The sequence below is a fragment of the Balearica regulorum genome, chromosome 7, assembly GCF_011004875.1.
Source record: "Balearica regulorum gibbericeps isolate bBalReg1 chromosome 7, bBalReg1.pri, whole genome shotgun sequence".
In the NCBI taxonomy this organism is placed as follows: Eukaryota; Metazoa; Chordata; class Aves; order Gruiformes; family Gruidae; genus Balearica; species Balearica regulorum.
The window spans coordinates 32,647,655-32,669,889 of record NC_046190.1 but is presented as its reverse complement, the minus strand read 5'-3'; the positions used below and the strand labels follow the sequence as shown (position 1 = coordinate 32,669,889).

The following is a 22,235-nucleotide window of genomic DNA, read 5'->3' as shown; positions in this document are numbered from 1 at the left end:
CGGAGACAGGCATCGATGTATGACAATTTAGAGCACTAGGCACAGTATCTCACTGGGAACCTCTTTGTTTTTTCTCAGATAGCAAAGCAAGAGCCTCCTCAAATGCTCAAACAAGAAGGAGGATGGCACAGGTCCCCCTTTTTTCTCTAGGAAAATCCAAGGCAGAGCAGCAGTGCTTAATCTTAGCTCTGGAGTGAGTCTGTCTCCCTCTTTCTCCCACTCTCTGCAAAGGTAACAACTGCAGCCAGGCCCCCTGACACTACATCTAGTGGTGAGGCTGCAGCTCTCTTGGAAAGGGGTCTGTCTACTGTTTTCTGCTTTGGTGTTACTTGTGATGCTGGGAAGCCCTCACTATTTCTAGGAACTCTCCAGTGAGATGTATGCAGCAGCTCATACATCTCAAAATGTCTCTTCTTCCCTGTTAGGAAGACTTCATTTCAACAATTGCATTCAGTTCATGCATTCAGGCTTTTCTTGCAAGGCCATAAAGCATACTTTAAAATGTCAAACACACAATTCTGAGGTAATCTTGTGACTTCCGGTGCCAGGGGACCTACTCATGAATCTGTAGTTTTTTGTATGGTATGATGTGAAAATGGCTTCTGTATGGGGGAAAATCTAGTCATCCTATGATAAAAAGACAATCAGTCCACGAAAAAAGGCAACCAAGGGGATACGTGATAGAGATTCACTAAAGCATGAGTAGCACAAACACGGTAGCCAAAGTCTGACTGTTTGCCAGGCCTCCCAGTACAAGAGTTAGAGGGTGTCAAATGCAGTTAATAGTAACCAGCTTCAAAACAAACAGAAGGAGGTGGTAATTCATGCAAATGATGTTAGACTTGTAAGGTCAAAGGATAATGTCGATGCTAAAAGTTTACATTTGTTCAAGGAGAAGCTGGAAAAGTTCATGGAAAAGAAATCCTTTAGACTTACTAAACCCACAAGTGATTCAATCCCTAATCTGAAAATTATTTGAGTCTGAGGAAGAATTACTGAAGACTGTTGCATGTGCTTGCCCTGCTCATCTTCTGTGAACATCCATTTTCAGCCACTGCTAAGGAGACTATGCTGGGCTGACCCAGCACAATGAAGGAAATATCCTGGTATCTAACTTTCACTCCTTTCCACCCACCACCACCACACGGTCCTCGTTCATAGTGAACACTTCAGAGTGTGGAGCCCTCCAACGTCTGGTTGTGCAACTCCCAACCTACTCTGAGCAATGTAAACAATTAAAAGTGTTCCTCTCAGATAAACAGAAAGATACCAAGCAAATTATCATTTTATTAATGCTATTTATGCTGCTGCTTTCTAAATTTCAGTTTTCTGATGAGCTTTATAAAGCCTGAATAAGATTTTAAGAAAGACAAATTATTTCATAGACAAAAATAATGTATTTGTAGCTTCATAAAATTTATTTGTTGCCTAATAGACACAAAGTGCTGTTAATGCATTATAATTTATTAATTTGCTTTTCTTTTAAGTTTAGCCTCACTTTATTAGATCCACAATATCCCTAGAGAACAAATAGAACCTTCTGTATTTCTTCTCTGTGCTGTAGATCATTCTTCCTACTTTAGTATCATTTTCACATTTAATTAGTGCTTTCTCCTCCAGATATTGGACCATATCTTGACCTTTGAAGGATACTACTGGCTGCTTATCCTTGACAATGCTGACTTCTATTCAGATTTACTTTCTGTCTACAGTTCAGTGGCCAGCCTGTGATACCTTTAAGTGATTTTTAGCCCAAGCTGACTTGTTTCGGCAAGTCCCTTAAGATATTATGTGGCAGAAGGTCAAATGCCTTTGTGAAGTCTTGATGCTGTTCTGTACTCTACTAATCTTCTGGCTTCATCTTAAAAAGAAATGGAGGGATAAACATTCTAATTTGTATGCCTTAGATTACTGTAGTACATCTGTGTCATATCTGGCTCTCATTATACTCTTCACCTCCATATGAATACATTTTCCACTTCTGCTTTAATATTTATACTATTTATTTCAACTTGGAGCCATGCCCATTAGACAATAGTTTCCATAGTTACTCTTAATTCAATTTTTAAAGACTTGTGACATGCTGACACTTTATTAGTCTCCTGATGCTTCCTCAATTCTCTGTGGGGTTTTTTAGCAACTAGTTGTTCTATCAGTTCTATAAATACCCAAAGGGACACCTCAGATGCATTTGTTCAAATGACGATATTTCATTATGTATTCTTAGTTACTTTCTCCCAGCAGTTCACAATTACATCAATGATTTCTTAACCAAGATATTATTCAAAATTTAATCCCCTTCCCAATAAACTTCATGGCAAAAGTCCAATTAGTTTTAGTGGGAATAAGAACTGGTCTCAAAATTTATCTTCATGTTACAAATTAATTACAATTAATATTTTCTTGGTCAAGTCATTTTGCATTATTGTGCCTTCAGGACTTATAACAGTCTCTTCATATTATCTTTAACCTCTTGGCAGCTGTTTCAGTGTATCCTCATGCTGTCCCTGTTTTTCTCACATGCACTAAACTTGGAATATAAAAGCCTATTTTGGTCGCCCTCCAGTTTTCTGTTTCCAGTGCAGTTCATATTTTACTTTTACTTGCTTAAGTAGCCCACAGTGATCCATTCTCCCATCAGTGCTTCCCATTTTCACTAGAACAAGACACATTTCTGCAGGCTTTCCATTACAGTATCTTCTAGAGTCTTTCCTACTGCCCTTCCCCTTTCCACAAAGGCTTTTCTTAAACTCTCTCAACTGATCCTGTGCATTAGATTTTCCTCATAATACTACGTCCTTTCATTGGATGACATCAAAACTCTTCAAAAACAGCCAAGAAGGAGGTATAGTTCAGTAATACATGAAGTTAATAAAGAAAGTCTAAGTGGCTAGTTCCTCAATGTCATCTAATGATCTAGTTTTCTTACAACTATAGAGCTTTAAGATTTTTTGGATAAGCACAGAAAACAGTCATTCTAGATTAATGTTGCTACCTGGCACCTTTTGTACCATCAAGATCTGCTATGTATGACTGAGGTGACAAGGCCAGACAGGAAAGACACCATTGTCTTATCCCCCACTGCTACCATGAACACAGCTAATTAACTGCTAAGGAAACAGAAGGGAAATTATGTTAAATGAATGACAGGAGGAACATCCAGACATTCCCTCTCCTTGGCTCAGAGCCTTGATGTGTAGTGAGACTAGTCTTAAATTTCACTCACTTGAATCATAGTCACTTACTACAAGCTCTTATACTGTCTTTCAGATCTATGATCATTTAAATATGTGATCCACTATTAGAATTTCACAAGGAAACACATTAGAAACAGCAATTAAGAGCTGTGTTTTACGTGCGTTTGCTCTGGTAGGAACGTATGCCCACTTAGCACCAATATACAGGCAGATTAGATAGAGAGTGTACATGAATAGACAATAAAATGACTGCTAGTTTATAGCACTGTTTTGTTAATAACATCCACAAGCATTTTAATTAAACCATGTTCTGCTTTGAATTATGTCCCATCACCGTTACTTGTGTTCTGAATATATGGCAGCCCTGCATTATGTTATTTACTGATATTATAGCAGTCATTACAGATTTCCAGTTGCTGTACATATGCAGTGCCCCAGAGTGCTCAAAGTCAGTGAAGGAATTGAGGCATTCTGTGAGCCTTGAAAATCATAGAACTGACTCAAAAATCTGTTAGTGCCTGATTCACTGCTCCTGGATCTTAAACCAGGCTGCACAGGAGGACAGTTGCAAAGGCCACCTTTAGCCTAAGGAGCTTATTTGCCTCAGGATCTTTCCACAGCCCGTGGGGAGTGATAAAATCCTCAGCAGAGTGTCTCAGTTGGAACTCATTGTAGGTCCTCTGGGTTGGCCCAGAGGAAATGATTTCTCTTGATGCTACAGGAAGCTGGGGGAGAAAAGCATCCCAAGGCTAAATGTAGTCTTTGTGAATGTCCCCTAAATTAGTCTTATATGTGTTTGCAACAGCCGACTCTGATAATCTGCAATATACTCTGGAAGGAGAAATGAGAACAGCAAGCAAATACTGCAAAACTCTCTCTCCTAGGCTAATGCTAGCCCCTCACCTCCTTGTCCAAAGTTCAGGGGGCTTAATGTACACACGCTCAGAGGGCCAGTGCTGGCTGTGAAGCAGAACAATCAGTCATTTATCCAGTCACAGCTGTTGCCTAATGACAAGGTCTGACAGTCGCTCCTGTGTGAAGGAACACGGGTCTGTTTTCAGACTTCTTTGATCACTGCTTATCTGTGACCTGCTGAACTCGTGTCAGAAGACCATCACCTATAAATTCTTTTTCTCTAATTTCTTTTTCTTCCATGTTAACTGTGAACCTGATGTCTTACGTGACTTTTACCAAATTTACTAGTTATTTCTCTTTTTTCCTTTTGATATCAGTATTTTTTTTTCTTCTTCTTAATTCTCTCTGTTCTTATTTTTCTCCATTTTTAGTCTGACCTCATCTACTGCAATCTGTCTCTATGTCAGCTTCTGATGAATATAGCTCCACATGAATTCAATTTAGCCACTGACAGTACTTTTTTAGGTTTGCCTACATGACATTCACCTGGTCATTTCTGGGGCAGGAAGGGGAAATGAGGTAGAGAATAGCAAAAGGGCAAAAAATTGCTTTCTATGTTTCAGTAGTTGTTTTTATTTAATGAAATTAGATTTTCTGGTGTCTTGTCCTTAGCATAACTATTTACAGTAGCTGCCACTAGACAAGAAAGCTGTCTTCATGGATTTTATCAGTCTCATAACATACTCCTTGTCATGCTGTGGAAATACGAATTTGTGCATCTAAGTGACAGAAAAGTTTTACAATAGCAGATCCAGCAGATCAACAAAAGTAATGGTGTAAGCAGAGCTATACAGTTTTGTACTTTAAATGCTAGTCATCTAGATTAGCCCTACTATTTTTTGTGGGCAATAGCTGCACTGCTATACAGTTTATTTCCGTAAATTTTTAGATCAGTTGCTACTCTTTTACACATATTTTATAGCTGTAGCTCCATCAAATTAATGTAGAGGTTGCACCAGCCTAATTATAAACGTCTACAGTGATACAGCTAATGCCATACAAAAACTGAGCACAAAACCCTCTTAATTTTTGTGTACCACTAAACAGCTCCTGCCAGGAATGAATTAGCCCTGCCTGGTATTACTACAGTACTGAAACCCGTGTGTATTCTTGGAGCAGAACCAAATAGTATTTCATTTATAGTAAAAACTCTAGAAACTTATTATAACATGTGTGTTTACATTCTTAAAATTATTCAGGCAAAGCTATTCAGAAAAGACAGATATGGCACAGAGTCAGCCTAAGGAGAGATGGAAAACTGAAATTCTTTAGCAACAACCAAGGACTATTCACGTTTGCCTAATACTGCAATAGAAATGAGTGCCAGTGGCACTAAATTACATCCACATCCTCCACTCTCTACAGAGTTTGAGGCCTAAGCAACATTGCTCCATGACCACTTTTTTATCATCTACCCTGAGGTTTTGTTCTTTCTTGAGGTTGAGTAATATATCACCATAAAACCAGGGGGAGCAAATGAAGTATAAATCAAGATAAATCCAAGGTTAATGAGATTAGCAGTTATCAGACCCATAGGCTATCTATAGCCTGACCACTAAGTCTTACGCCTTCAGGAGTTAATAACAGGGCTATCACAAACACCAAAAATGCACGTGACTGCCTCTACCTGAATTGCAAGCAAACCTTCTTGCTTCCAGCACAGGAGCAGTGATGTCCGATAAAAACATGACAGCAAATAATTCAGGGAGAAAAACAGAGAAAGGCGCTCCAAGATGTTTTCAGGGCTTATTCCAATGCTTGAGTGGGATAAGGGATACTGACTGACAAATGAGACACACATTGGGAAACCCAGCTGTGAAAGCAGAGATTGGTCCCCCCACTCTTCTCACCGGGTAGTTCAAAACTACCTTCTTAATTAAAACTTGCAAAATATCAATAAAAAAATGCAATGAACTTGATGGCTAACGTGGGTTCTATTTTGGCTTCAGTATTTGAAACCGTGCCGTCTAGAACCGATGAGAACAGTTGTTATCAGCAAGCATTATTAAACAGGAGACAGTTTGGGCAAAGATGCTCACTCCCAATGTACGGCTGTTTGGTTGCAGAAGGCAAATGCCTGGGAGGTGCCAGGAGTGTCAATACAGAAATAGGAGCAGGCAGTGGGATTAGACTACAGTTGGTTTGGGGTTTTCAGCACTCGTTAAAATGACTGCCTGACAGCACTGTCTAAATGGAAATATTATGCAAGCTTTATGCAAACTGTGAATTCATCTTGGAGTAAAAACTCCTTCCTGTTTCTTGCTGGGAAAAACACATTATGGACAAATATATGCAGATTGAAATAGAACATGCAACCACTTTTAGAGAGAACGTATGGTCTAATCCCTATTTTCTCATTTTGGATTTCTCCACCCTCTCTAGGGATGATAGTCTGAACTCTTTATACTGTCAAACTCTTGCTGACCTCAACAGAAAATTGCTCATCTCAAAACACAGCTGAGCAGAGCAGCCAGCTGCCTCTCCTTCAGCCAGTTGTTCCCAAACCGTGGTTGCAATTCTACGTGCAGCTGCAAGGCAGGCAACTGAGAGCGGGGTCAGTTCCCCAACCTATCGTGTGGTGGTTCCACAGGCTGTGGGAGCAAAAGCTTTGCTACAACAATGATCGTGGGTATCTTCTTTCATTGCTTTTAAATTGTTTTCTCCTCTTCCTCCCCCTCAACTAGCCATGGAGTCTTATTACCGCTTGATCCATCTGAACCCTAAGGCAAAGTTTTCAGCACCGGTCACACTCCTGCCGAGAGAGTTTTGTATGAATTATAAAGTCAGGGCATTCAAATAGTACATCAATTCCCTTCCCGCAGGCTGTCTTCATGAACGCTTATTCATCTTGAAATGATGGTACGCTAAGAAGTCACTTAAGCTCTTAAGCTTCCCTGATCTCATGTCACAACTTCAACAACAATCAAAAGGGAGAAGGAGAATGCTTGGAAAAGCACAAAACCAAAAACTGTAGTCAGAAACATTTCTGTTGCTGTAACTGCTGTTAAATAAAGAGATCACTCCCTGCACAGATAAAGCATAACAGTGTGTTCAGGTATATAGCTCATAACAAACTTTGATTCAGTTCAACATTTTTGTCACCAAAAGATTATTGCTGTGATGTTCTTATTTTGGGAAAGTGGACAAACCGAAAGCCCCTCTGCATGCACCCTTCTAGAGACTGTAAAGGAGCAGAAGCAAATTGCAAAGAGATATCCAGCCCTCTTTCATTGTGGGAGGACTGCTGGATGTTTCTGACAAACAGAATATTGTTTTGGCAGACACCTATTTTAAAAATTACATTTAGCGGTATTGGTAGCCTTTACAAAAGGCTCTCATTTTTCAAAGATAACATTGCCACATGAATGCTAGCTGTGCACTTCCAAAAAGGCTAAGCAACACATTTCTTACAGCCTTAAATCATGTCTTCCAGGCCTGCTGGAGATCAGAGGGGTTTGCACAGGGGAGCAACTAAGTGCAAGTCACTTGTAATGTTCTACCTGCTAACTAAAGAGCAGACAAACACTGGCAGGCTGGGCTGGAGCTGCGGGCACAGGACGCTTGCTATGCCTCATTTCAGAAGTATAGTGTTGCTTCCCTTTCTCTCATGCCCTCTGCCACATGCCAGCAAGCAAACAGGAGCATGGGAGCAGCTGACTGCTTCTGATGCCAAGGCACTGTATGCGGTGGACTGTAACAGCCCATGCTCGCCAGCACTTCTGAAAGAAAAGGAGAAGGCAGTGTTCTTCTCAAGCCTTGTGGGAGGACAGGGGGAAGGAAAGGGAAAGGAAGCCGCTCTCTGTACTCTTTATCCTCTTGCAGGAGCTAAGCAGAGGAAGCCAGATTTGGGAAAACATATGAATCATGGCAGGTTGTCCCCATCCACACAACACAGCAATTGTGGGAGTTCTGTCAGAGCCACGATGCCAGCTCTCAATGCAGAGTTCACACGGTCTGGGAAAGTGGGCAAGGCCTGCTCCCTTCCTGGGGCACAGCACAGTGGCAGGGACAGCCAAAGCAGCACGCATACGGCAGAGGAACTCTCAAAACCTCTTTGCCCTTCTCCCCAAAGTGCTTTCTCCTGCTCACTCTCTTTGCTTACCAGTGCTTTGTGGGGGAAAGAGAAAAAGGAAGAGCAATAAGAGGCAAATATAACTTGCCATTTCCAGAGATTACACAGCACTGCTGCAGGGATTAGCAGGCACATGCTGGTCATGCTCCTCTCCATGAAGACAGATCAGGAACACACAGAGACACCGTACTCTTAGGGGTGAGAAGACTTCAGCTTGACATGTACATCCCGAGTACCTGACATGTACACCCCAACAGAGTACCCGCTCCCCACACCACCCTAGCTCTCGGTCTGCAAGATCCCCGAGCAGCAGGAAGCTGGTGGAGAGAATGGACTCCACATATTTCCATCATTCAGAGGCAGTCTATCAATTGTTTGAGGACCTGTCCAGGTCAAATTTGATTCTATTTTCAGAGCTGTGTAATGACTGTTGATGACATCTGCCCACGATTGGCAGCAAGCATTGATGAGTACTGTAAACAACTGGTTTCCAAATGTACAGCCATGTGTCTCCTTTCTGCTTCAGGCAAATGATAAAGATCCATTGATGGTAGTTGTTGTTTAATATGGTAAATGATTTTGAAGATTACAGTCTTCTCTTATGTAATCTCCTTATGTAAGGACTGAGAAAGAAAACACATAAAGAGCAAACTTTCAACGGCAAAACAGCAGAGGATCTGGAGCTCAACACAGGTGTTGTGATCTTGAGAGTAATTTCTGAACATCCAAAGCTAATAAAAAGCCAACAGAAATACAATTCATCCTCTTTTAAATATACACAATAAACTTAAGGAGAGTTTCACCTCATCACAGAATCCTGTGTGATAATCCACTACCTGGTATTTAGCTAATCAGATGTTCAGTGAATGAAATGGGAGGTAACTAAGCAAGGAAGTTTAAATCCTAAGTAAAACCAAACCAAAACTGAACAAAAATCTCCAAACTCTGGAGCCTAGAGATAGCAAATGGGTTGTTCCTAGGGTAGGTTCAGGTTGGAGAAAAACATGTTGTTCTTCCTAACCAGCTACCACGTGGTGACATACAATGTCTGACTTTTTTTTGCATGCTGATTTATGAAACCATGTCATGCTACTCTGTTCAAAGTCTCCCCATGTGCTGCATCAGCAGCTGCTGCTCTAAGTGTATTGCTTGTTGCTCCTAAGGAAAAGCGCATTCATTCATTATTGCTCACTCCTCATAACTCCTGCTCGGAGTAGAGAAAGACAGAGGGAATGACTTAAAATGTTTAAAATCTTGATAGCGGAGAGAGGAGAATGTAAAACAAAAGATAAAGGAAAAGAAGCAAGAGTAGCAGAATGGATGGAAAAAGCAAAGAGGCTCTTTTACTCTGTTCATTCATATTTATTACTGTCTGCTCTGTTCCTTTTTCTTCCTTTGCTATATCACGTGTCATACTGCAAGCTTTAAGAACATTGTGCTCAAATAAAATGGCAAAAAGCCAACACATGCAAGACCTGAACATACCAGAGAGATTAACATTGTTCATGGGTGGAGGCTGTTTGTAGTAATGTGAGAATACCTCAACAAGTTTCGTACCTACAGAAAAAACATCAAAATCAGGACATCTGTCCTGTCTTTACTTTTGAGCATGAGGTATATATAGAAAGCTCAGAGATTTACAAAACTCAGTAAGTGATGGAGGTTTTTCACTGCTTTTAGATGAGATTTGAATGAGTTCTTAAGAGAGCTGAGAAAATAGTGGAAAAAAAATCCACCAGCATTTGTTCAAACTTTTTTATGAATTCAATTCAGCTGTGTTCTGTTCCTTCTATGTTTGTCCTTTATATACATCCTAATGAATGAATTTGCTGGTGATGAGACTCACAGAAATGGAAATTATTATGCAAATTATTCAGTGAAGGATTTGGAATAATGCATTGGTGAAGACTGGATTCTTAAAGATAGAAGCAACTAAGGAAATTTCACCTCTGCCCTGTCGCTACACTATGTATAAACAAAAGGGCTCATATCTGTGTTTTTTTCTGTTCAAAAGCTGTAATTCTGAAATTAGTTAACATTACATGTTTTTCATGCTGGACTTTATCAGCTTCTCAAACAGAAAACACAGCCTAAACATGCGTATTTTATAAAAAAATTGTCTTTTTTTTTTTTTTTGCATTTTTTCCTTAAAATGCAAAACATTGGTTAATATGCATTTCCTTGGCAGTAAGATCAAGGCCAAACTGGAGGGGAAAAAAGGTTAAAGCTCCTACCATTGGCTTCATTTACAATGAAATATCACAGGCAGAAATCCAAACACAGTACTTGCACCTGTCTTTGCGTAAGCCCTGCAGAATAGCTCTGAAATATAAGGTAGAGAGAATGTCCAAAAAGAGGGAAAGTAAGTAGAACACCCCACCCCCAAACTAGGGGAAGATATACTGCATGTTCTTGTTTCATGGGGAAAAACTAGTGATGCCATATTAATCTTCTGACTAGATTCAGTCAATTAAGAAAACGAGACTTTCACATATTTATTGCTGAGTTACTAACTGCGAGTAGACGTGTCACCACAGCGGCTGATGGCATTAGCCCTACTGAGCTCTCTGGTTCTGTTGCTCAGCGTTATTGTGGCACGCGTCAGCACTGTGAGTCTCCTGCTTTGCTGTCCTATGCCCAGCAAGTTATCTGTTTGTGTGTCTCGCTGGTGCTATATATGCAACCCAGTTCATCATATAGACAGACTCCTCGAGACAGTTCTGGAAAGCTGGTAACCCACAGTGTGCAGATACATACTTGATTGAAATTTCTCAAACAATTGTTCTTTGTGGGGCAAACATTGATAGCAAAAATAATTAAAAAAAAAATAATCAATGTATTTAAAGAATTTTGCTACTGTCATATTGAGAAACCCAGAGACATGGGGAATTTCAAGAAGCTAACTTTCTGCTCAAAGATACCTTTTCTATAAACAATTTTCTTTAAACCATCTCTGCAATTTTTATAGTATTCTTACAGTGCTCCTCCTCCCTCCACTTGCTGTGTTGTTTTCCATCACAAGCAGTAAGTTGGCCGTCTGCATCTCTTCATTCACTGTGACATTAGGTACTTAAGCCTAAGGCGCCAATGTCTTTCGAAAGGTTGCACAGGGTGGCAATGCTTTGGTTCTGAAGATGAAATGCATCCAGGCACTGAATTATGAATTTCAATTATTTCTTGACCTATGCTGACAATTTGCACTCTTTTTTTCTCCACTCCTCCTAGGAGGGAGACATTCAGTTATCCAAATATTTCTTTTGGATGCAAATATAGCTTAGCTGCAAAAATAACTGAATGTATATCAACAGCAAACCTTATTTATAACTTCTCTGTTCCATATGTGATTGATTACCTCCAGTAAGGATACTTAAATGTAGCTGAGGTATTTGTGTTGGAGGCAGTGGCTGCAAAGCAGGATCTTTTGGCAGTCACCAGATAGCTGAGCTTTCTTAGTGCTCCTCTGTACGTGCCCCAGCAGACATTATTATTTTAAAAGTCACTAATACTGCTTATTAGAATTCTGAAGTAACAGTATTTCTCTGCTTCTGCAAACTTTTTGCTTTTCCTTCTGCACTGAAGTCATAGTTTTCACCCCCCCCAACCCTTTTTGCCGAGTTGTCTTTTTAATTCATTCACCTAATAACATAATATATGCAGTATAAACACTTATGTATTTATATATAACACCTATTTATTTGCCAAGTAAGGAATAGAGGGTAAGGAAAACTGTAAAGATAAAATATCTGTTATGAAGTCCCCTAAAACAGAGATTAAGTTCTTTCTTCCCAGAGTGATAGCAAGAAGGAAGTTCACTGACTTCGACGCAGGGGTTGAAACAGAAGGATCCAGCGCAATTAGCCTCAGTAGGATTTTTACAGGAAGATATTCTAAAATGACACCTGGAACTTGACGGTACTGTATTTCAACGTTGATTAGAATAATTAGTTTATACCTGTTATGACACTATCTGAAGTAATTTAAACATAATATGCCCTGAAACTATAAACAAATAATTTGGCAATGATCTGGAGGAATGCTTTATGTGCACCAACCCCTGAATAAAGTAAAGGAATGAAGTTACCAGGGAGTCTGAGCAGCAGAAGCCCTGCTGCTTTGAGAGATGTACAAGTGAATATCCATTTCTAGACTTTGCTCCTAAACTATCAAACATGTCTCTAAAATAACATTACACCATAGCACAGACTAGGTCAGAAGGGAATACTGGCGAACACCAGCAACGTAGAGACTCTTCAGGTTTCTACTTAAGAGTAAATAGTTCCACACAGACGGCGAGTACGAAACTAGAACTGCTGAAAGGATTAATTATGGTCTACTCATGTTTCACCTCTCTAATAACTGTCCTACTGAGAATAATAAAACATTGGATAGCAATGGATTACAACATCAGGAGTTTTGAAAGCATTCAAACAGTGACACTCCAGAAGAACCTCTCTTGACTTAGTACACAAACTCCAGACAAGAACTGGTACTGCTGGTATTTTGGAAAGATGTTGGCATGTCATTTAGACATATTTTGGTATTCCGCATTTCTATGTCAAAATATTGAAGTGGCCATTGAGTTATGAAAGGATGTATATCAAAAGTTGCAGGGGTTTTTTCCTCACAATTTGATGATCACCACCACCACAGTATGATCTTTTTATATGCTTCTTGTTCATCACAAGTCTATAGAATATAAAATCCCTCCTGATAATCAAAATAAAGCTTCATGGATGGAGAAAAATGATTACACAACCATAGAGATGACATGCACCAAATCAAGTTGATTTTTTTAAATATGAGAAATATAACTCCATTAGCAAATTGTGTAAACATACTTAAAAAGGGATACAAATGCAAGTCTTTAATATGCCTTGCAGCATATCTTGGAGGTCAGCAGGCAGAGACTATCATAGATCTAAAATAAATACTTCTAGAGATGAAAAGTTACCAGAAATGATTGTCACCTCCACTACTGTGCACTCAAGAGGGGAACGCAGCTCCCATGCTTTGGCTTGATAGTAAACATACCATCATGGGCTGGAGGAGCAGAGTTTATGAGCAGGAGGGTAAAACCCATATGTGCAGTTTAGATACAAATGCTGACTGTGGAAGTCAGCTTATCATGTTACAGAGAAGCACCATGCCATGGGGAGTCATCTGCAGCTGCACGTTTCTATACTGACCTAAACACTGTGTCCTCTAGCAGCCACTGCAGAAACCCACTCTTGGGCAGGATGTGAGGTAGGACCTCGTAACTGCAGGAAAACTTCTGCTCCATTACAGCTCTAAGAATAGTTGTCTGCCATATGTACTGTATACAAGTGCTCATTTTAATTAAGGTTTAATCTCCTCTCTCTCTGCTCTAATCCTTGGTTCTTTTTCAAAATATTCCCATGGACCACTCCAGGGTATTTTCTGGTATTGGAAAAGTCTTAACTTTGCTGGGTTTGGTCTGGTTTCACGGGCTCCTGTGAATCCATTTTCATCTTTTATTTTCTGACAGAAATCTGCTAATATGTGAGGCAGAAAAAACCCACCAGTGTTTGAGCATTAATTGGATGAGAATAGCAATTTGTGGATTTGAGGAATAGCAAAGGTGCCACTAGAGTGTGTAAGTGGGCAGCTGGCACAGTAGCTTTTGCCAACATTTGCGTCAACGTGGGAGTACAGCAATATGGTAGCTGTTAACATTGTACTCAATAAATATCTTATCATATGTGAAGACATGACTAGCCTTTTGGAGGAAGAAGCTGAGTATTCTCTGCATCTGCAGCAGGATTTTATGTGTAATCCCTGCAAATGTCAGCAGGCCTTTTTGGGTGCTTAAATACTGTACACATAAAATTGCTTTCTTGAAATCTAGTATATAAGGAAACAGTTAAATAATAGTGAAATAATTCACACATTGAATATCCAGAGAAAAATGGTGTAATGCTCAACATGGCATTTTTTTTCTCAGCTGACTCAAGCCTTAAGGAAAAACACAAAGGTCTGCTGTTGTCAAGTGCACATGATGATTTTTGTTACAATGACACTTGGTTTCTCTGTGCTATATACAAGTGCATCCATAAAAGGGAAGCACTTAAGTTATTTCCAACATTTTTGTTGTTGTTGTTGCTGTTAGGAAGGATGTTAAAATCATTGTTTTAGGACTAAGGAAATTGTTTCGGTTTCACGTGAATTTGATACATTTCACAACTATTGGAGTTAAACAACAAAGACAATACTGTAGATAAAAATGGCACTAGACCTCAGTGGGATATGTTCCTTGCCATGAGATTTCTTCCTGTGGATCTCTTACAACCCTTACACAAAGATTCACTACATTCTTCTACTAGGAAAAAAATTATCTGGCATTAGGTTTCTGTCTTCTAGTCATGTTCTGCTTTCATTTTGCCATGACATTTCTCTCTGTAAGGAGTGTGCCTACCCTTCTTTCTGCACCTTCTTCTGTGGGCCTTCTTTCTGTGCCCCAGTCCACCACTGCTACTCTTCTGAGTGTCATCCCTACACAGCTACTAATTTTGAATAATTCTCAGAGCCCAATGCTCTGTACTTTATGCCATATACATTCACTTAGAAGAAAGTTCTCTACAATAAAAATTTCTCATGATATCAACAACTGAAACATCATCAGTTTGAACAGCCAAATTAGATTTAGTAAGGTGATATAAAATTGTTATTTATTTTCAGGACCTATGAAAATACCCTATGTTAATAAATTCCATTTTTACTTCTTTCTACATTGTCCACTATTACCTTGCTGCTAGCATGCACATGAATCACAGAGCAAGCATGCTTTTTAAGACTGAGAAATTCCAAAGCAAATGCAACAAAACATCCTATCAAGCCACTAGTAAAACTAGCTGGCTACTTGGTAAAGAAAATTTTCCATTCAGTAGTAATGGTGCTTATCCACTCCAAACCAGCTTCCAAAAATGAGGATTCTACCCACAGAACATCACCCATGTTTTTATTTTTACATTCACAACACTGTCTTTTCAGAAAGAATTTGGGAATGTTAAGGTGGTGGAGGAAAAAACGACAGTACCAATTGACAGCACTATTTCAAACTAACATGACTTATTTAAGTGCTTTGGCTACTATGATGGACAAAAATGCTCTTATATGCATAGGAAATTAAGTTTTATAGTTTCACATGCAAATGTAAGAAGGGCCATTTACACTTCTTACTGAAAAGTTAATGACTTGCACCTTCCCTAATACTTTCAATAAGCCTCATTAATGTAGCTATTTACATTCAGTTATTTTCATAAGCATGAAAAAGGAAGATACTTTCTCCACCCGATCCCTTAAACCTAAAAACGTGAAACTTACATCTGCAGAGAAATATCAGACCACAACATTCCCTCACACCAAAAACCAAAACACAATATTGCACTTTCTGAATGAAAATGAAGATCCTGAAATGTTGCTCTGGAAAGTGAGATATCAGCAGACTGATTTTAGCAGCAGGCAGCCAAGAAAGACCATGGCAGATAATTTCTTACAGCCCACTGCCTGAGAGGAGTGTGGAGCTCATGGGGACAGGCCAGCCCCAGGCAGGACGGAGGAGTGGAGAGCACGACCTCCCAGCAAAGTCACCACTTCTCTTCCAGCTGGACACTAAGGCTGTGTTTTAAGCTGCCTCATTTGTATTTACCAAAGAGGTGAAAGAAGAGCCTCATGCAGCCATCACCAGTCTGGCTGGACAGCAAAGAATTTGAGGGATGAATCTACTACTTGTTCTCTCCCAGGGTGTTTCCAGTGTCCCAAGGACACGGGAGACCCCCATCAGCCTGAATGCATACGCTCACACATTGCTCAGAGATGGCTGAGATGCATCACTATATCTGCTGTTCCCAGCTCTGCTTTCTCTTATTGAGCAGATACTACCCAGTGAGTTAAGTCTGGCTTGAAGCCATTCCACGGATAGACATCCTATCCTGTATATGGTGTTGTATGTTTTGTGCATTTGATGATGATAGGATAAGGCTTAAGCAATGGCTGTACTGGCCAGCTGTCTCCAGCATGCCTTCCAAGTACCAAGCAAGTCTTACGAGAACTGTGAATAGGGAATACTGCAAAATAACATTTTGTACGGAAAGTACTCTGCCATGACATATACAGTGTTGTTTTGGACAAGTTTTCCTAATCAAGTGGTAAACAATCTTGTATCAAAATAAAGACATCTGGAACTTAATACCCTTCATAACTAGCTTTCCAATAAGAATGTAAATGAAAAAAAAAAAAAGGTCAGTAAATCCAAGCATGCTGACCCATGTGAGATTCATGAAAATGGAAGGTTATATGCACAAATTTGACAGAGTGTGGAAAGTGTTGAGAAATTCATAAAGCCAAGTACTATTCATTCTTTGTTTTGCGGTGAACCACTACTCTGGTGGGTTTTACAATCCTAAGGGGACTTGAAGCAAAACCACTTCAGCTGCACAGTAAATGCACCTATTTGTCAAACTAGGTGCCAAAATAAACAGTCTGACATCCCACACAGTAGAATAGATCATTCTGCTCGTATATAAATAAATAAGACTCCACTCAGAAAACAAGCAACAAACAAACAAGAAAACCTTTATCTTTGAGCATCCAGGATCCAAAGGCATTCAAGTCCAAGAGAAAAATCATAATTGAGCTTTGTCACATGCGAGCAGGTCTAACCATCCCTTCAGAAAAGGACACCATCTCTTACACCTTATTCCGGAATCACGTACTCCCCCCTCCTCTTATTCCCAAATCATGTACTCCTCTCCTCCAAAAATATATAAATAAAAAAATGTATTCCTTTCATGGAAGCAGCCATAACCTTTTGAACAGATGGGAAACTTAATGGACTGACAAGTAGTGAATCCCTTACTTGCTGATTTCAGGAAGGGAAACTTTTGGTTTTGAAAGTTGTTTTTAGACAGTTTTCCAACTTTACGGCTTAGGAGAAGATCAGCAATGTAGAAGAAAATACAATTTTATGTTGTTAAACTCTGGAGACATGTGGAAACCAGACAAAAATACCTAACGTCAGCAGAGTAAAAATTTTTTTAAAATGCACATTATACCTGCCTGTATAACATGGATATTCCCACTCAAATCCCTCAGTCATTGCATACTCAGAATTGCGTCAAGCCATTAATTCTACAATAAATTCTCCTTTGGCTCCCCATAACATCACTATTCCTTACTTTCCACATATCTGAACTTCTCATTGAATCTCATTTTCCCTGCAGGCAGTGGGTCATGTTTTTCCAAGCCCCTTCATCCTGGTTTCTCTGCTGTCTTCATTACCTTCCTCTCCTAGTTGCTCTCTTTTTTCTAGTTCCCTTTCTTCCCTCTTTCCAGTATCCCTCTGCCCCAGGACTGCTGTACCTCGTGCACAGGGTGATCGGCTGGGATCCTTGCTTGAGGAGCCGCCCTTGCTCATGCTGGAGATGGCAACTTCTCCGTGGGCCCTTCCCCTCGCAGAAGGCTCCGCACTGCCCTCCTGGGGCTCCTCCCCCAGCTCCTACCAGTCCCCTCATCTGGGCACAGAGAAGAGAGGTTTTGTTGAAAGTTGTGTTGGGGCCTCATGCTGGGAACAGTCCTGCCCACTCTGGCCACTAGCCAAACACAAAAGACACCCAAAGTGAAGGGTCAATAAGAGACCTGGGATGCTACTAGTCCTATCGCAAAGTCACACAGGTCTGAGCTTTGAGCTCTGAAGGAAGGATGCGTGCCAAAAGCCCTTCGCAGTCAGCATTCCTGGTTGCCTCCCTCTCAGTACGTATACTTTCCCGGTACCAGAGCTAGGGAGGGTGAGGAGGAGTGAGGAGGAGGTGGCTGAGCAACCAGGCTTCCCCTGCTGCCACTGTCATCGTATTTGCATTGCAGGAAGATGATCTGGCTGCCTTTGTGGGGCTCTTTGGCAGGAGCCCAGCAGCCTTTCTGTGCCACTGCTCACATTGTACTGCAGGAGTGTAAACACGGGCTTGTCCACAGCGCTCTTGGCAGCTCTGGAGGAAATCCATGATCGCCCAGTGTCAAATAGGCCAGAGAAGCTGGGCTACTTTCTGTACACCAGCTACTGTCCATATCCTAATTCCTTGTCTCTTGTAGGAACACGGAAGTTTGTTGGTGTCAGAGAAATAGGACAAAGGAATATGATGGGACTGCGATAAATATTCTCACTTAGAGTGTGATGCTACAAAATTGTCTTAAATGCTCCACTGTTTCTAAAGACACAGACTGGACAGTGTTTAACATTTCTCAGGACCATGCCAAGGTGCCACAGAGATACATAAATGAGGCAGAAGATATATAACGTTTGAGAAGAAAAAAAGAGAGTTACTAGTGCGAGGAGAAATATGATTTTAAAACCAGGAAAGACCATCTCAACCAATCCTTTCTCTACCCTACAAATATTCAAAAGCATAAAAGATGTTATCAACTCTTTACTCCCTCCTGTCTAATCTCTCTTTGACAGGGAGGATAACCCTGGAAAGCATAAAGACAAGATCTTTCATTTACCTAGAAGTCTTAATACCCTACTGCTAGGCACTATATATGAGCTACCAAAGCATTACACTGGCTTTGCACAGATTTGAGTGACCGCACAAACTTCAATGCCTGAGAACACAAGGAATAGATCAGAAAAAAAAAAATGAGCAAGCTCTCCAAGCTTTGAGATCTCTAAACTGGAAAAAATTCCCCCCTGCTTCCTGAACTCAATGCACGGACTTGAAACCCTCTGGCCTTCCTTGTTGTACATCCTGCCTCCTACTGCTGTAACACAGGTATTGGTGTAGTCTTCTGCAAATACTACATGTCACACTTCCCTTGGGCTCCACCACATACAGACCAAGAGCTGATATTGCTCCTACAACATACTCTGGGGAAATTCCAGTAGCTTTAACAGAAGCTGGCGTATGTATTATAGCGCCAAATTACATTTTTTTTAAATTTCTTTTGTTATTACTTAGGCAGAGTTGCTTTGCCTACAATGAAACCCCTTCCTGAGTGTAGAACCTGAAATCTAGTGTAGGTGTGCAAGCAGAACCTCTGTCTGTTCTCCTCTGCCCATCTCACAATGGAGCGGGCAGAATGGTGAAGCACACACATGCTAACATACTGTAAGACAGTGCTTTAGTTGTCTGTAAAACATAACACAGTGTTTCATGAATAACCCCTTTTCTGCAAAGATAAAAGGCAGGATTCTCCTGCCAACTTCCCCATTGCTGCAGTGATCAGCTGATCAAACTCTTTGGAAGCTGATGTAAATTCTCTTTATTCCACTTTCGTCAACGAAGCTAGACAAATTTATACCCACTGAGGAACTAATCCTTACATATTACTACAGTAGTGTACTACTGTACGAAGGAATACAGTTACAAAATTGCAATGCAAATATGGATCTGAAAAGAAAAAGAATCTTACTTTTTCCTAAAAGCTGTCACCCCATCAGATTTCTACAGAACCATAAAAGCTCAGGCCACAGACTTTATTCTCTCTACCTTTCCTCTGAAATTAACATTGTTTTAAACAAATCCAACCTTTACAATTTTTTTTCTTATCCCAAATCAGTTACTATTTCCTGCTCTGCATTTAATTTTTAATAAGGAATTAAACATGTACTCTGATCAAAAAATCAATTTCCTTTTGAATTACCCAAATGTTAAAACCGCACTTCTGTGGCAAAGAGATGGCGCTCTGAAGAACAGAGCCATCTACAGAAATCTTTTTGATAATGGTGTCCTTCTTCCAAATCCAAACATTTCCTTGATGTAGAATACAAATTGAGCTCTAGTGTATAAGTCAGCTAGGATTTCAAAGTTGGCCTTTATACTTTGCCATTAATTAATTCCGTCCAAGAAATTCAAACAAAGATACAAACAAAAAAGTTCTCTAAATACGTTACATAAGGCATTCAGAACATTCCGATTCATTCCCCTCCAGGAACACAGCAGAGTCAAAGAATAGTGTACACAGCATGTTTAGACTGTATAAAAAGCACTAGAAACTGTAAGAATAGTTTAAAACCCATTTATTTAAAGCTCTCCATTATAAGAGCTATTGTAGAGTATTTGCTAATCAATCTACACTTCTGAGTTCTAAACAATTGCAGGCTTAATGAAGTGTACTTTTCTTCACTTTCAGATGCAGGAACAAAGAGTTTCCTATTAAAAGGGAGGAAATGAAAGCAGAAGGCAGAAGACCTCTTCCAAAAATTACTGGAGCTTCTAAGTGATTTAAATATTGAAGAGAAAGTCAGAAACTCTCATTTGGGATCTCTTTTTTAGGGGGAAAAAGATCTGAGAAAGAGACTTTCTTTCCCAATACATGCCATGTACAGCTTTAAGTCAGGTAGGATGAGTATTCTCTCTGATATGATGAGGAAAGTGCCCAAAATCTGGCAGGGAAAACTCATACAACTTTTTTTTTTTTTTTTTTTTTAAATCTCATTTTGTTGCAACCATCACAATATAACTAAAACAGAAGTTGAGAATTGGGGTCAGTGGTCAATCAGTACAGAGAGATCTTTCAAGCTGAGTAATCAAAAATGTTTTTTGCTGGGGAGAAAGCAACACAACATGGAATAAGAACATAGCAGATATGTCTATTTGGCCTGAAAGTAAATTAAGAGTTTTCTCTTTCTCAAGATTTACTTAGTCCAACTTATACAGAAACACACGGGAAACTCATCCCCGAACATCTTTGGTGTAAAAATTAGTAGTATTCACTATTCACTCACCTGAAAAACAGATCTAGTAGACGGGGGAAGAGTCAGAATCACAAATGCTACGTCACACCAAAAACCAAAATGAAAAGTAGACTCTGTTGTGTTCCCCACTACCCCACAATGCACAGATGCCATCTCCCTCCCTGTCCCTCCTGTGGTGCTGTGACAATATTTTATAAGAGGCCACAGAGCAAAGTTGATACCACACAGTGCTACAAGCACCATTAACTTCTGTGAGATTTCCCAAGCCCATTATCTCCTACTCTTAGCTCTTTTTCTTTGGAGCCCAACTCAGAGAGAACTAATTTCTGGCAGCTTCTTATTTGTGCTAGGATCTTATTGATTGTTGTTTTTGTGTAGCCCATCTGATTATTTTCTTGTAATTTTATTTACTGTGCATTAAGATCTAGGAAAGTCCTAAACCAAACTGTATAATTTATATGACTTAATTTCTAACACTTGATTGCAAACATGCAGCATGAGAAAGGAGATATTTGACATTCACTTGGCTTTTTATTTAGAGGTAGACCTATAATAATGGACAATCTTAATAAGGTCTTAGGTTAGAATGACTTGTAGCATTTCCTGCAACTGTTTCAGAAGATACAACTCCTGTAAGGGGAACAGAGATTAATTCCAGTGCCTATATTGGCATAGAGGAGAATATACCTATTTTTCTTTTATAATTTTTATGATAACTAAGGCTTACAAATCACTATATTTCCATCAAGTAAATTTTGAGGTTTTTGGTTTGGTTTTTTTTAGCATACATTCTGGTTAGTGCAATCTGTTTAAATACTCATTGATGCCCTTTGGGCACTGAATCACCAGCACTGAAAGGCTTAGAAAAAATTTCACTTACATATTGTAGGAATCAGCTACTGGGAACAATCTAAACCCAAACCAAGAAAAGATCAATGATTTCCCTCTTTCCTCCCTGTAATAACTTCCAAATGCCCTGATTCAGCCTTTCTATTCCACTTGAAAGCTGAAGATGCAACTAAAACCATACTGTGACACATGCCTGAATGTATTGTCCCTTTCACTAAAATATAGCAAGTCCAAAGGAAGCTGACACCTGCATTCTCATAGCTTATCTATCTGAATAGCTTTGTGGTCTCTCATTCATGAATTTGGATATTCTCTGAGGCATGTGGTTTGGAAATGAATCTGACACAATACAAACCCTTTTGTTATGTAATTGTAAAACTTCATCTCATCTTTCATATAAATACAAAAACTCTCTGCAACTTCTGCCTCTTACAGTCAGTCTAAATATCACTGCCATGTTGTATCTCTGTAATGGGTTAATCTTCCTATACTTTGC

The 22,235-nt window shown here is 39.8% G+C and overlaps 1 protein-coding gene across 2 annotated transcripts in view; it reads right to left on the bottom strand.

Moving 5' to 3' along the window:
- Nucleotides 1-17,714, bottom strand: part of PHYHIPL (phytanoyl-CoA 2-hydroxylase interacting protein like) — a 61,661-nt gene extending 43,947 nt beyond the window's left edge. Inside the window, exons 1-2 of one of the 2 annotated variants that reach the window (XM_075758796.1) lie at nucleotides 17,603-17,714; nucleotides 17,009-17,047 (exon numbers count right to left, since the gene is read on the bottom strand). In XM_075758796.1, coding sequence (XP_075614911.1) covers nucleotides 17,009-17,047; nucleotides 17,603-17,714 — 151 coding nt within the window. Of the gene's footprint in view, nucleotides 1-17,008; nucleotides 17,048-17,562 lie in introns of both variants that reach the window. The other variant, XM_075758795.1, reaches the window with a different exon arrangement.
- Nucleotides 17,715-22,235: the final 4,521 nt, after the last annotated feature.